The following is a 15455-nucleotide window of genomic DNA, read 5'->3' as shown; positions in this document are numbered from 1 at the left end:
AACTTCATTGGCAATTTCCTTGCTCGTGGACCCCAGAGTTTTCCTAATAGCAGCCATTTGTATCACCATGCAGACTAAAACTATGATACTCGGAAAAACATATTCAGCCACAGCCAGCGTTTTCGATATGAAGAGAGAATTAACTGGGTCAAATTCGGATGCTATTCCAGTACCAACGAAATCGTAGTGTTCCAAAATTTCCCATTGCTCCTTACAGCCGAAGGAAGTGAAATTGTTGTTTCCTGCGAAAAATATTGCATCTGTAACGCTTAGACAAGCCCAAAATATTCCGCCGACTACAACAGCTACGGCAATCGTCCATTGTTCCAGCTGATAAAATGGTGCTGACAAATTTACTGACTTGACAACCACAAGCACTACATTGGCAAATATTGAAAGGTTGTAACCCCAGAAGCCTATAGTGACGTAAGACATTGTAAACCAAGCTGGAAACGAAGCATCATGACGCTGCGTGCAGACTAATGCGGTCGAGCTCCTGTATATGTCTGCAGTGGCAAATAATATGTCTGCAGCCGCTATGATCATGAACAAAAAGGTGGCAGGCAGTTTTCTGTCTCTAAAGTAGTCTCTTTGGATTGTAGAGTTAAGGAAGAGGACAATGACAGCCAAGACTAGATTGAATGGTGCAATGTACATGAATAGACTCTCCATCATTTTTTCAGGCTCATCAGGAGTCAAGATCTCAGTTCCATTACTCTCCGTCGAGTTCATCACCAGTATTTAAAATGTCAATTAAATGGTTCGACGTAAATGTGTGACATATGATTTGGAAATATGTCTAGTTAAAGGACTCAAGATTTGTTCAATTGGTCTACTGTACGTAACAGGTGTTTTTTAGCTAAGTGCTCCTTCATAAACGTCGTTGATGAAAAACCATTTTTGTATTGTTATATTATAAGCTTTCTTTTTTACTAATCGGTGATACGTCGAGTGCTTTCACAAATCATTATTTATTAATAAATGGTTAACCGTATGCTGAATTAATTTTTTTTGTGCGACTTAAGAGTTAGGACATGTCCCAAAATGTTTTTATCGGGAGCTTTATGAATATCATTACCGGTGAAGTGCTTGTTGGTGGTGAGCAAGTAAAGTTGCGTTGCCAGACCAAGTTTGAAGTAATGATAATGCTTCGTATCGTTGAAGCTAAGATCAACTCCACTGTCCAAGCGAACTTTGTGTGTCTTACCAGTCTGAAAATCAAGATAAATCAGAATCCCGATATCCGATACGGTTAAGCAATAAGCATACCCAATAGACGTAAAATGTTGATTTACCTTTCTTTTAAATTAGAAATTACTCAATTCTCAAAACGTTTTTATTTTATGCAGCAAACCATTTTCGTCAGTTTATCCGGCAATGCTGCTAGTGTTTTAATGAGTCCAACAGAGGTTCCTAAAAGATCAGATAGGCCGAAATGGATAGTGAGGTTCTGAAGGAAGTAGGAAAACTGGGATGCTAGCTCTCGGTCCCTGAAAAAGATTCAGTAAGATTCTGAAGGGATTTTAGAAAACTGTGATGGTAGCTCTGTCCTTGAACTATTTTCAGAACACTAGCCAGTTAGTATGATGTTGTTAACTAACATACATTGAACTCATTATGAGATTATGAGTTTCTTTTGATATTATAAACAGGAGCTGCACATATAAAACACATGCTCATGATCCGACGGATCATTACTGACCTGCTGCATAGTTCCAACACGAAAACAAACACGTGATACAGATATTGAGGACCAGATGTTTCCAGCAGAAGAGTAAAAATAGGATCTGCCCGGTGGGAGGGAATGTGGGGTAGCGTGTCACAGAACACCCTCAAAATGCTCATCATGTCCTTTTTCTGTTTGATAACCGGAACTATAGTGCCGATAGCTTCAATCAGAACCTGACAGGGTTGATGTATCAGTGATTGATAAATAAATAATATGAATAGTGTATCGTTGTACTCAGTACTTTTAAAGTACTGTAACGATGGACCGAACACGATGATAAAAAGAGAGTTCGCAGTTCTCTGGTTTAATCACAGCGACTGCTTAAAAGCTATAAACTATGATATATTATTATTACAATTGTGTTACAAGGCGTAACTAATTGTCAATTATCCCAGTTGATGAACTATATATTTTAAAGTAGGCATCGTTTAAAATGTCATTTCACTGAGAAGATAATATAATTAAAACCTTCATTACACACCACAGCAACAATCAAAACTAACTTATCAAAGACAGGCCGCCAGTCTCCTACCTGTATAGAATAGTTGTCATCCATTCGCATCGTGCTGTCACCCATAAATGTAAAGATAGCGATCACATGATCCAGGACCAGGACAGGAAAGTGAGCAGCGAGTTTGGACAGCAGAACGATACAGCCGTGGTGGAGTGCGTGTCGGTGTGTTTCTTTGTTAGTTTCCCGGATCACGTCCACGATAGCCCGGAGCGCGGTGGGTGTGAGGGGTGTTTCATTTCCCAGTTTAGTGCACACGGTTGTTAACAGGGTCACTATATCCTCCTCGCTGCCCTTTTGAGTTGGCAGTATTTCGAACAGGGTGGTAGCTAACTCGTCATTCGCTGCTCCCTGAGGGTAGAGTAGGTTTGTCATTGTGTTTTTGACAAGTTAACAAATTGTTATGTTACAAACTCATTTAATGGACGTCAGCTGCGGAGGAAATGGAGCTAAAACAGTCTCCCCGAAAAAAAGTTTTTAACAAGTTGTTCCTAGATGGCCCTTTCATTAGCATCTGGTGCAGTCTGGACTATGAATAGTGCTCTTCTTCAGGTCTCCCTTTCATTCATATTCTGACTAGCTGAAAGGCTTTTAAGCGTCATCAGACAGTTTGAAAATTATAATTTTCGAGGAGTAAACTTTTATTTGGACTAACGGCGCTTATTTAGACTAAGCACGTACAGATGTTTTGTCAGTTGTTAGAGCTCAGAGTCACCAAATAAATTACAAAAAATGAGTAGGGGCATAATTAAAAGCTTTGATTTAATTAGAGTTGTTTTATATCTTTGCACGGTTAATTGCAAGCTATATGTTGCGCTGTTGAGTTTATAGTTCACGATCAAGCTTTAAGCTATCTTTTACGGTTAATAATAGAATCTTTTTTGGCAAGTTCATCATTAGCAGGCAGCAGGCAGAGCCTTTGCGGGCGTGAAGCGACTAAGGATTGTTTAGTCAATAGACGATAATGGGTTGTGATGGATCACTCTCGTTTTTTGCCTTAGCCACGTAAGATCCTTTGTGATCGCTAAACGTCTGGACTAAACTTTAATAGAAAATTAAGGTTGGTATAGAAACTATTATGACGTTGCAGGCCGTCAAATTTTAACAGTCACCACTCGACCTAAACACCCTGACAAGAGCTTTAGTCCGGTGCCTGAAAATGCCCAATACCTAGGTTTACTTTGGCTCCGGCCAAGTTGCCACTAATTTGTAATAATCATTACTCTCCACCAGACATATACAAGCTATTTATTGGCATACTACCTGTCATTAAACGCAGCATCCAGCCGGGTGGTGTTATACTGGTTTCCTTATTCCTTACCGGTTCTTGCTGGCCCGCCTACTAGTGCCCAGTTGACAACCCTGCACCTGGTCACAGCCGGTATTTGACAGCCGCTCTACTGCATTTTTACATTGAACGATATGTTTTGTCACTGTGTTATGATGATGACATAATGGTGATTGCGGGCCCGGAAAAGTTTGGGTATATTTCGTAATCATCCGGAAGTAATCTTGATACTTTGAATATAATATAATGCATTTTGCAAGCATTTTCATTTTAGAATGTGCATTTTGTAGTGGTTGAATGTTTGTGGCCGGAAAGCGTTTAGATTTAGATGATGCTGTGACCAGATGTATTTTTGCTGACTATGTGGGATCAATTTAACAGTCGTTAGGGTCAATAATGGCAATGAGTGGCATAATTAATGCACAACTTAACATTTTCATTTTAGTGTATATTGAGCATTTTGTTTCTGTAGCCAGAAGGCGATTAGATGATACTGTGACCAGATGCTTCGTATTCTTGTTAACTAAGAGGTATCAATTTAACAGTCGTTAGGGTCAATAATGGCAATGAGTGGCATAATTAATGCACAACTTAACTTTGTGCATCTTCAGTTTGGAGTCACTCCGGCTGAAGATCCAGCCGCTGTTGAATAAATATTTTCCTGTATCTTAAATTCTTAACGTTTAATAATAATATATCCACCATTTGATATTGAACCGAAGTCTATGTTCCTAAAATGCCAGTACTTCTCCAGTCAAATTGCATTGTTATTCAAGAGGAGCTGACTAGTCTTTAGCTATAACTCTATAATTGGCAACTGGTGCTCCTCCCCCGCCCTGCTGGTGTACCAGTTCCCAGCACCATTGTGTCAAGCTTACAACTCAAAGTTGACAGAGGACAGGACAATGGACATGTTCTGCAGTGTATATTACACGTTGAATTAAGCGTAGCCATAAGATGGTGGTTTTTATCGTAGGGCAAAAGACTCAGAGTTGAAAAATACGTGAGATAATTTTTTAAATACGCCGTATTTAACGTTTTTTTGCTTAGAAATAAAATACGTCAAAAATACGTTAAAATACGTTTGCCTATTTTTTTCGTAATTGCATTCAAAAACTTAATAAGTTATGTCTTTCGTTCGCAATTTTTTCAGACACATCGTCATTACGATTCAATTTCATTTATTTTGTTCCCTTGAACGGGATTGGAATTTACTTTTGGAATTGAACGCAGAAAAATATTCATATTTGTGTAGAAAATCGTCCGTAAAAAAGTTTCAATAAATACACAATTAAGAACACAATTACTCAGATGAATCGTAATCATCATTGAAATCACATTTCTCCATGTTTTGGATAAGTCGAAGGTTGGCATTAATGCCTACTAGCTTTATGGCCTTATCCGTTGCTAGTCTATTTCTGCGTTTATCAACAATATATTCCCAAGAGGACCAGTTAGTTTCACAGGCAGAAGCACTACAGACGAGGCTCAGAATTTTAGCGCGCAATAATTCGTATTTGCACGCTTTGGTACGCTTTAGCACGTGCACAGTTCCCTTAAATCATACGCGAGGTGATCAACTACAGAGATACGCGAGTTTTAATCAAACTTTTAACTTGTATAATTAGAAATAGTACTTATTATTTCATTGGAGCTCTTAATGCTACAAAATCACTTGTAACGTATTTTAACGAATTTTATTCAGCGAAAATAAAATACGCCGTATTTAAAGTTTTTTTGATATTTTATAAAATACGTTAAATACCTATTTTTCAACTCTGGCAAAAGTCCTACTCTTGGTATGTTAAGTATAAGTATAACTTCCAGATTTGATAACTTGACTAATGACTGTGACGATTCTCTGTGATTTAGGTTGCAGATGGGTACAAAATGTAGTGATTCTTGATGGACATTGAGCTTCCATAGAAAGGCTGGGTATTTTTAATTTTATGTATTTATTTTCCTTTCGTGATTAAAATTATGCATAATTTTCTTAAGAACAGTACATCATTACATGTTCAGTAGTGAAGGTCCTTCGCTAAAGTAAAAGAAGGTCGGGCAATTACTAGTTCTAAAGTTCTAGTTGTTAATTTTCCTCTCGTCTTTACACAAGCCAATGATCATTTCTTACCGCGTGAACTCATAGTTATACCAGGAAGTATTCGATTAAATATCGTGTATCCTGGTTGGTGGTTGTCACAGCAACAACAACAATAACAACAACGCGCACGCCTACCTTTTTTGATTGAAAACAATACTGAGTTGCTAAAAATATGAACGGTATTCACTCTCCAGAGACTGATGATCTTCGTAGCATAAAATATGTAATTGGAATGAACATCCTTAACATACATACGATGATGTATTTAACGATTATGTTCTAGATTAAGTCATCGAATTATTTTCCTGAACTGCACTTCTTATTAGCGACCTTTTGTTATTTTAATGCAATACTGTATTAAGATATTTGAAACTTATTACTTATCTAAAAGTCACTAATTGCACTGCGCTTTTTCTTTTGTGACTTAAATCCAATATTGAATTTAGATAGATAAAACGTATTACTTATTACAATATTTCAATAAGGAGTGCATTATTATTAGTACTGTACTTCTTAGTGACCGGACGTGACCGTTTGTGATTTTAATGCAATATTTATTTACAATATAGTCGAAACTTATTACTTATTAAAATGTCGCCAATAGTATCACCGCTTACTAATCGACCGTTTCAAATCTTGAAACCGTGGACGATAAATAGTATCATGCACACAATGTTCCCTCAAATCAACCTCAACTGCGGAGTTCGTATATTTTGAAATTTTAGATGTTTGACTAGCAATGATAACACTTGGAGTAATATGACTTTTAATCTGACAATTATTCTACCCAGGAAAGGAAAATGGTAACGGATATAACTAATCCTGCCGTGACTAGTCCATTGGGCACTGGTAGTCCAGATCCACAAACAGAATGGATTCCACCAGTCACAGATTTTTCAGACACTAAACGGTATCTGGGTGACGGGTTCACTTACACGATGGCAACAGTTAACCTCTGTCTGGGAATTCAAGCTCTGCTTCTGAACATCTTCGTGATCAGTTTCTACTTCAAGAAGAGAAAAGACACTGTGCCCTTGATGTACCTGTTTGTGTCGAGTACTGACCTGCTGACAGCGATATCTGCTCTCCTTGTCTCTCTGGCCCTCTTTCTACAGAAACACTCCACTGAGGCCTCCATAGCTCTTGTTTTGCCGGCCTATGCCATATTCTCGGTCACTTTCAAGGTCTCAGTGTTTCTTAACCTGACCGTGGCTTCTGCCAGGACCATCAACATCATCCAACCATTCTACAGGATCAATAACAGGGCCTGGGTCATCGCTGTCGCGGTTTATATTCTGGGATGGATTATCTTTACAGTGGTCCAGATCTCCTTGGAAGAGGCACCTCAGCATAGAAGCGTCTATGAAGCATACCTCTACAGCCCAGGACAGTATCAAATAGCTGAAAGTGCCGGTCATCGGAAAAATGAATGTAGGAACGTGTCCCTGTTTATCGGTCTGCCCTATCTCTTTCCCTCTATCGTAGTGGTTGTCTGTATGGTGGTCCAGTCACACACACTACTGAAAATGCAGCCCGAGAAATCTACCAACACGGACGTACAGAGGGACATCACCATCACAATTTTTATGATGACAGTGCTATTCTTCGTATGTAACACGGTCTACGTGGTCTACCCTATTACTCACTGTAGTGAAATCTTCCAAGAGAAGGGTTTCGATACAGAAACGTTCTATGACAAAGAGAAAAAGAAGTACATGTGGAGGTTTCTGACGGGTGTTGTTGCTCCCTTCGTCAATGCTGCCTTTAATCCCCTCATCCTCATTGTCAGAGGAAAAGCCCTCAAGGCAGCCATCAGGAACAAGTCGAGAAGAATTACCGAATTCACTTCAGTTGGTATGGGCAGGCCATCGAGGACCTCCCAGGGAGGTGGGACTGTATTAATGAATATGAACTCTGTTGTAACCGACGCGAATGGGAGTGCTGTCGTCCCCAAGAGAGACTCAAGACTAGAACTCAGCGTACTGAATGGAAGATTGTCAAGAGTTGAGACAAGTTTGAACAATAGAGATGTGAGGGAGGCACCACCTACTTTGGACAAAAAGATGTCAAAAGTTACTTTTAACGAGACAGCTTGATCGAGATTCAAGATGATACTTTAGTATGAATTTTAAATGTTCATCCTTCTCAAATCTCAATCCATGAACATTGAACAGGAACAATTGCTCAGATGTGGCATTTTTAATCACGAATAAAATTTCGGCACTGACTTTATGTATCTATGTTAGCTTATGTAACCAAGTGGGAGAAGCTCACCATTAGACATTATAAAGGTCAATGCCCAAGTTTATTGTTGTCCAGTTTTATTGTTGTTCAGTTTAATTGCAGTCCAGTTTTATTGTTGTCCTGTTAATGTTGTTGTCCTGTTAATGCTGCTGTTATGTTGGCTGTTCTACCATTTATTCATATTGTGACTCTGTACATACCGAGGTGAGAGGTGAATATACAGGGTGGGCCAAAAGTCAGTGTGCACACGTTGGGTCTTATATCTCCGCCGTGTTTTATATTTGAGAGTTTTTGCTTTGCAGATGGCATACTATTCTCTAAAATACAGTGTCATATCATGTTGTTTGAATTTTCTGCTGATGTAATATAGATAATTACATCTTCAATTGATTGATTGATTACTTATTTTCATAATTTTAAATGAAAAAATTTACAGTTTTGAGTCTTAGTTATGCTTTTAACTTTATTTGAATTAAGAATATTTCCAGTTTTGGAAACATGAAGATTTTCTTGTACCAACTTTGAGAAAATTACTTCTTTCGTCCATCTACGGTAATAGCCAAAAACAATTCTCTCTGTTAAACATATTAGCATTCGAGAGCTCAAATTACACAGTTTTTATTTCGTTTTCAATTCTGTATATTATGATTAATTTAAACTCAGCCTAAAATTAGTGAGGTTGATAACCATAACAAATGGCTGTTCCGCAGACATGGTTAGAGCATTGGCCATCAATCATGACCATGAATTTATGGTTAAAGTTATACTATGGAATTGTAACCATAGGACCAAGAGAATAATGATCACGACGAATTCGGGACGCAACCCTCAGACTAATGCACTCGTGTCATTTAAGAAGCTGTAATGAATCCTTTAGATAAGGTTAAAACATCGAGTGTGCTAAAGGATAAATCGCGTTACACTTGAGCTTCGAGATACTACTAAAAGGGCCACCGATAGCTGAGCCGCAAAGGTTAAAAGATAAGCCTCCACTTTTTAATAAACATTCGGCTCTATAGGCAATATCTAGAAAATGACACAGCTAGCGCGTGCTAGACAATAGGACCCACAAGTATACTGAGTATTATTGTAATAAGGTAAGGTTATGCTAAACAGGATGACTTCGGCCGGGTCTATATACCCCATGTATGGTCACTGAAAATTACAATACGTAATAAATATGTATTCAATTTTCTTTGAAGAATATCTGGATTTAACTGGACACACTGAAAATAACAATAGCGCAAACTAAGAGCTCAGTCACAAGGCATGAGATATCTGCAATGTGAGCGCGGCTTTGTGTCTTGAATTTACGGGTGACCGACAGGGGGTTAGGGTTAGTCTAAATTGTCTAAATTGGGTTCAGTTGTCCGGTAGCCGAATTAACATTTTGTAGCTTGAGCATGCTTGGGGCATTCTCACATAACCAAGAACTTTCAAATAACCTACAATAAAATTTCTACTCGATATCTTGACAGTTGACACCATAACTCAACATTCGCAATTGTATTTTTAAATAACCCTTTTACAAGTAAAATCATAGATCACCATCATGATCAAACGCAGAAACTTGTCTTGACAAAAATATGTCAAAAAGATGGTTATTGGATGGCTATGCAGAAAAGATTTCCAAACGTTCCAGTCCAGTGTGTTAAAACTGAACTGAAGGAACATGATGTAATTGAATTATATTGACCCAAGACCAGACAGTAAAGGTTGGAGTTATTAACCCCAGGAACTAGTTATGTAATATATATCTATAACTGTAAAAGGTGGACCGGATCTGATCATAATTTACATTTAATCGTCCTCCCTGCTCATTTGCTTGTCGTTATTTAATGTCTAATCGTTAAGGCGTGAGCTATCCCCAATGACCCGCCACTCGCCAAGCTGATCGAAGATTAGGACCGACTTGGTTTTCTCGACAGAACTTCTCGTCGATAACGATTGTATCTGTAAATCCTAAATCCCAAGAAGTGTAGGGTCCGGACCACTACGTTTTACAATTACAACATTCTCATAATTATTCAGAAAAAATGTATGATGCACCGATTTACCACCCTTGTTGGCCCCTTGTTGTTATAATTATATAGTTTTCATACGCAGGGCGAGACATTTTCAGAGAAAATATATAACGTATTCGGGCGGTAACTCAACTGGTAGAGCACCGTGCATGTAACTCGGAGGTTAGCAGAGTAGCAGATCATTCCCGCACCGGCACATGATTTTCCGAATTGTTTACCAGTAAAAATATAGCCCATTCAAATCTCTGCTTGTACACAATATTATGATCGACACATTTACAGCCATACCCGCAACTAATCGAACCGATATCACGTTGCATGCACCCTTGGGAGTCGAGCTTGCTCGTCGATTAGTGATTGAAAACATGGCGTGTTAATGGTAGATCCACATTACTACACAACGATAATCCACCAATCAGACCAATATAAAGTATTCTTATTTTGTTTGCTCGTAATAGTTGTATGAATTTAAATATTACCCAGAAGAGGAAAATGGTAACGGACCTAACAACCACAGGTACACCTTCCGTGACTAGTCCAGATCCGCCAACAGAATATATTCAACCCGTCACGGATTATAACTTATTTAAATTTCGCCAATAGTATCATCCCTTACTAATCGACCGTTTCAAATCTTGTAACCGTAGACATTAAATAGTATCATGTGCACAATGTTCCCTCAAATCAACCTCAACCGCGGAGTTCGTATATTTTGATATTTGAAATATTTGACTAGCAATGAAATCACTCGGAATAATATGACTTCAATTATTCCACTCAGGGAAGGAAAATGGTAACAGGATACCCTGACGTGACTAGTCCATTGGGTACTGGTAGTCCAGATCCGCAAACAGAACGAACTCCACCCGTGACGGATTTTTCAGACACTAAACAGTATGTGGGTGAAGGTTTCACCTACACGATGGCAACAGTTAACCTCTGTCTGGGAATTCAAGCTCTGCTTCTGAACCTCCTCGTGTTCTGGTTCTACTTGAAGAAGAGAAAAGACACTGTGCCACTTATGTACCTGTTTGTGTCGAGTACTGATCTGCTGACAGCGATATCTGCTCTCCTTGTTTCTCTGGCCCTCTTCCTACAGAAACACTCCACTGAGGCCTCCATAGCTCTTGTTTTGCCGGCCTATGCCATATTCTCGGTCACTTTCAAGGTCTCAGTGTTTCTTAACCTGACCGTGGCCTCTGCCAGGACCATCAACATCATCCAACCATTCTACAGGATCAATAACAGGGCCTGGGTCATCGCTGTTGCGGTGTATATTCTGGGATGGATTATCTTTACAGTGGTCCAGATCTCCTTGGAAGAAGCACCTCAGGATATAAGTGTCTATGATGCATACCTCTACAGTCCAGGACAGTATCAAATAATGAACAGATTCTACACTGGCGGTAATTCAAAGGATGAATGTAGGAACGTTTCTCTCTTCATTGGTCTACCCTATCTCCTTCCCTCCATCGTAGTGGTTGTCTGTATGGTGGTCCAGTCACATACACTACTAAAAATGCAGCCCGAGAAATCTACCAACACGGACGTACAGAGAAGGATCACCATCACTATTTTCATGATGACAGTGCTATTCTTCGTGTGTAACACTGTGTACGTGGTGTACCCTATAACGTACTGCAGAGACATCTTCCAAGAGAAGGGTTTCGAGTCAGAAGCTTACGTTGACGAAGAGAGAAAAAAGTACAGGTGGAGGTTTCTGACGGGGGTTGTTGCTCCCTTCGTCAATGCTGCCTTTAATCCACTCATCCTCATTGCCAGAGGATCAGCCTTGAAGACAGCCATCAGGGAAAATGTGAGAGGGATCACAGAAAGCATCGTCTCGCTTGCCAGTACCAGCCAAGCAACTCCGCAGACTGAATCAGCGTTTTGAGAAAGATGAATGTGGCCGTAGCAGCCAGTCATGATAGTATGCACTCCGTAGTCCGTTTCTAGAACAAACCGGAGAGCATTCTACTCTCCTAAAACGTGTGAAGTGTGAAAATATTGTTATTTATAATTTGGTGAAGTTGCCAAGACTTTGCATAGAGGCACATCAACACCAGCGCCTCTGTGTTCCGGTAGTTTTTGGAGCTGGCAGTGAGAGGGTGTTTGTAACGTGGAATGGAGCACTTTTAAACATGTGCTTTAATTTTTACAACAGATTTTATTCATACAACAGCTCAACTTGACGATGGTACTTCCGTTACGGTAAATTGTTCTCTGTTTAACTTACGGTTTAACTAGTCCAGATTAGTTATAAATTACATAACATTAACAAGGATCTCCTCTTTGTACAAAGTTTTGAAAAGTTGTTTGCATATTTTACATGCATAGTATGTACATCCCGAACATGTTTTTAAACAGCATATTTTGGGTATTTTATATATTCTGTCTCTATCTTAGCATTTACCCTACTGTACTGTAGTCTGTAATTTTACATATACTTTATTGATCATTTCTATCTTGCTTTTCTTCTTCTATACAGGTTGGTGCATAATTAAAATTCCTTTCGTCGGTTGTCAGCAGCGAGGGTAAATTTGTATATTAATGGATCTGACAACGTTCTGTAAGCCACAAATCGTGACACTCCTTCTGTAAGCCACAAATCGTGACACTCCGTTATATCAATTCTGATTTCAAACTGTCATTCTTGCCAGTAGAAAGCTTTCCTTTTAGTTGCCAGTTATTGTGTCCAAACGTTTTTAAATTTTAGAATTGGCGGTGTTTTTAAAAATTACATGTCGAATCCATTTACAGTAAAACCCCGATTTATACCGAATTTCCTTCCCCCAAATTAGGAATTAACATGTAAATTTTAACGATAAAAACTCCGATTTACCGCGGCTTTTACTTTCCCTAAACTACGCGGTAAATCGTGGTTTTACTGTAGTTAAGTCTAGATTTAAGTCTACAGAAGTAATTAATAATAGTTAGCTATTAATATAATAATTACTACTTGGACGCACTTTCGTATTCTTACATCTTTTAAAATTTGAAAAACTGCTTCGACTTATCAATTGTTGGAACAGCAAAATGATTATTATTATTTAATCACTTATTGTCCAGTTTTTCATCGTAAAAGCCGTTTTCGTTTTACAACTCAAAAAAACTATAAACACTCTCTAATTATACCTGCATGTTGAGAACGAGAAGAATGTGTGGATTAAACCGCTCCTTTTCATTCAGCATTCCTAGCATAACTGGGAGTGTCATGTCAACCGGTAGCTCCGTTACTTTCTGGGGAATTAAAAGTTTGTGAATAAAATAATACCTCGGGATTGGGTGTTAGCATGTAAAAAAACACTGTTAGAATGGCATAACATAGTATAATGGCATTGTTTAGAACAGCATAGTTCAGAATAGCATAGTTTTAATTCTTGTCACGTACACTATGTCTAGAGATATTAGCGAGGTTAAAAAAGCTGATGTCTAGGGTAGGTGAGACTAGCTAACAGCATTGAGCTGACATTTACAAACACAAATTGTATTATCATGTTTTAAGTGCAGTTTTGTTATGTGTTGACCAGATTTGAGCTCTCATTTTTCAACTGTTATCGCAGCAATACAACTGCAAACTAGCTGATACTGAGTTTTTGGTGCTATACAAGTACAAAATGGAAAATGCAGAGTCTACGATGTGGTCCGGGGATGATTTGGACAATTTTGCGAGTGCCACGATAGCTCTGGGTGATTGGTCTAAGGAAATGATGGAAACAATAAATTGTGAATATGATAGCCAAGTTACGGTAGAGAAGTTTAAGAAACTGAACAAGGAAGTCTTAGCGGAGCATCTATTCGACGTGTTTCAGTATATCAGCAATTATAATGATGTTTTCCCAACAGCGAGATTTGAAATAGAGAATATGAAAAGTGAACTGATCAAATCTCAAAAATCAGTTGCTCAGTTGCAAGGAGAACTTCTGGAAATGAAGAGTAAGGAGCATGATTCGGTTCAAACTACCGTCAAAACAGCTGTAGAGAACTCTGTACAAGATGTAATTCAGTCTTACAGTTCTGTCGTGTCAAAATATTTGCTGAGCTCTCAGAGCTCTGCAAATAGTTTGGTACGACAGAGCTCTGCGCCCCCATTCACCAAACAGAAGAATGGTGTAGTTGAAGGAGATCGCAGTAGAAATGTTGTGATTTTTGGTCTCGTAGAGGACGCAGAAGAGAACCTTAACAACAAAATTGGTGACGTATTTAAAGAATTAAATAATCCAAAATTTAAAGCTGTTCGAGTTGGTAATAAATCTGCTGATAAAGCTCGACCAGTCAGGGTGTCATTAGAAAACTCTGGCACCGTTCACCACATACTGATCAGAGCTAAAGACCTCAGGCAGTCTCCGGAATATAAAGCTGTGGTTATTTCGCCGGATTTCGCCGGATCGGTCGCCTGAGGGACGTTCTGTACACAGAAAATTGGTTCTTGAATTGGAGAGAAAGGTCAATGAGGGCCCGTATAAATCAGAACTCAGATGTGGTTGAGTCTGTGAAGAAAGTACCGAGTAAAAAGTATGACGAAGTATTCATTTTAGAACTCTGAGCAAATGTAGTGTTTGTGATTTTGAGTTTCAACTTCTTGACGTTTTACACTCGTTAATATTGACACTTCTTATTTTGATACTGATTGTTGATATATAATAGGCAGTTTACAAATGCTATGTTTCATTTCGTTTGTCATATTATTAAGCTCATGAAATTAAAAGTTGTCAATACATTCTTATATTTCTCAGACTCAGATCGTTTTAAATAAAATAATCACAACTCCAATTACTCCTCCTAAAAGCTTCTCGAACTAGTACCTGTCTGATGGTAAGTTTGATATGTTCCTCCCACTCTTTGTTGCACTCTCCCAGCAACACTCTTACCACCCTATCACGTGACACAGCCGGGAACTCTCCCAGGAACTCAGAGTTGAGACCCTCTGCAAGAAGACCAGGATTGGTTTCCATGGCAGAGAAGAAGAGCTCCATCAGGGGAGAGTGGTTGAGGAGCAGTGAGGTGGAGGAGGGAGACAAGTCACCTAGCAGTCCACCTCGTGTTGCTCCATCCTGGGGGTTTAGTTGTTAGTCAGGGGGTTATCACTTTCAGACTTTCAGATCAAGCAAATTGTAAGCTGTTTCTTAGTTTAATGAGTGAGAAATGGTGTATGATTACATTGATTTGTAATTTGTTGCTGGGATGCAAACCTTGATGAGCTGAAGGCTGTATTTAAGTTTAGCTGGATGCTGCACTGCCCCAAAAATCCCATAAAGACTGTTCAACTTTTCGCCGTATGGCAATGTTTCCTCTAACCAAGATGATATCTTAGCGTCGTTGCTCAAGCATACTTTTCCTATTTCCTGAAAAATTAATCATTACGTTCCAAATCTTGACATCACATAATATTTATAATCTCGCATAAAAAAGAGTCTCTATTGTGGGGAACAGGGGAAGCATCTCTCTGGTATATTTATCTTTAACATAATATCTTTTAACAGGTCTTTAACAAAATTGGTTGGCGGATAGTATTAGTAAACAGTGGACACACCCTAGAGCATTTGTTGGATGCTTGT

General features: G+C 38.8%; 1 protein-coding gene across 2 annotated transcripts in view; it reads right to left on the bottom strand.

Annotated features, from left to right (window-relative positions):
* Positions 1-15455, bottom strand: part of LOC134825960 (HEAT repeat-containing protein 1-like) — a 60185-nt gene that overhangs the window by 15556 nt on the left and 29174 nt on the right. For both annotated transcript variants that reach the window (XM_063838171.1, XM_063838170.1), the window contains exons 7-13: positions 15090-15242; positions 14703-14951; positions 13033-13137; positions 2262-2591; positions 1703-1902; positions 1355-1490; positions 1079-1211 (exon numbers count right to left, since the gene is read on the bottom strand). In XM_063838171.1, coding sequence (XP_063694241.1) covers positions 1079-1211; positions 1355-1490; positions 1703-1902; positions 2262-2591; positions 13033-13137; positions 14703-14951; positions 15090-15242 — 1306 coding nt within the window. The remainder of the gene's footprint in view (positions 1-1078; positions 1212-1354; positions 1491-1702; positions 1903-2261; positions 2592-13032; positions 13138-14702; positions 14952-15089; positions 15243-15455) is intronic.

This window comes from Bolinopsis microptera, chromosome 1 (genome assembly GCF_026151205.1).
Source record: "Bolinopsis microptera isolate Bmic1 chromosome 1, MBARI_Bmic_1.0, whole genome shotgun sequence".
Classification (NCBI taxonomy): domain Eukaryota; kingdom Metazoa; phylum Ctenophora; class Tentaculata; order Lobata; family Bolinopsidae; genus Bolinopsis; species Bolinopsis microptera.
Note: the sequence above shows the minus strand (reverse complement) of the source record. Positions and strands in the feature narration are given on the sequence as shown.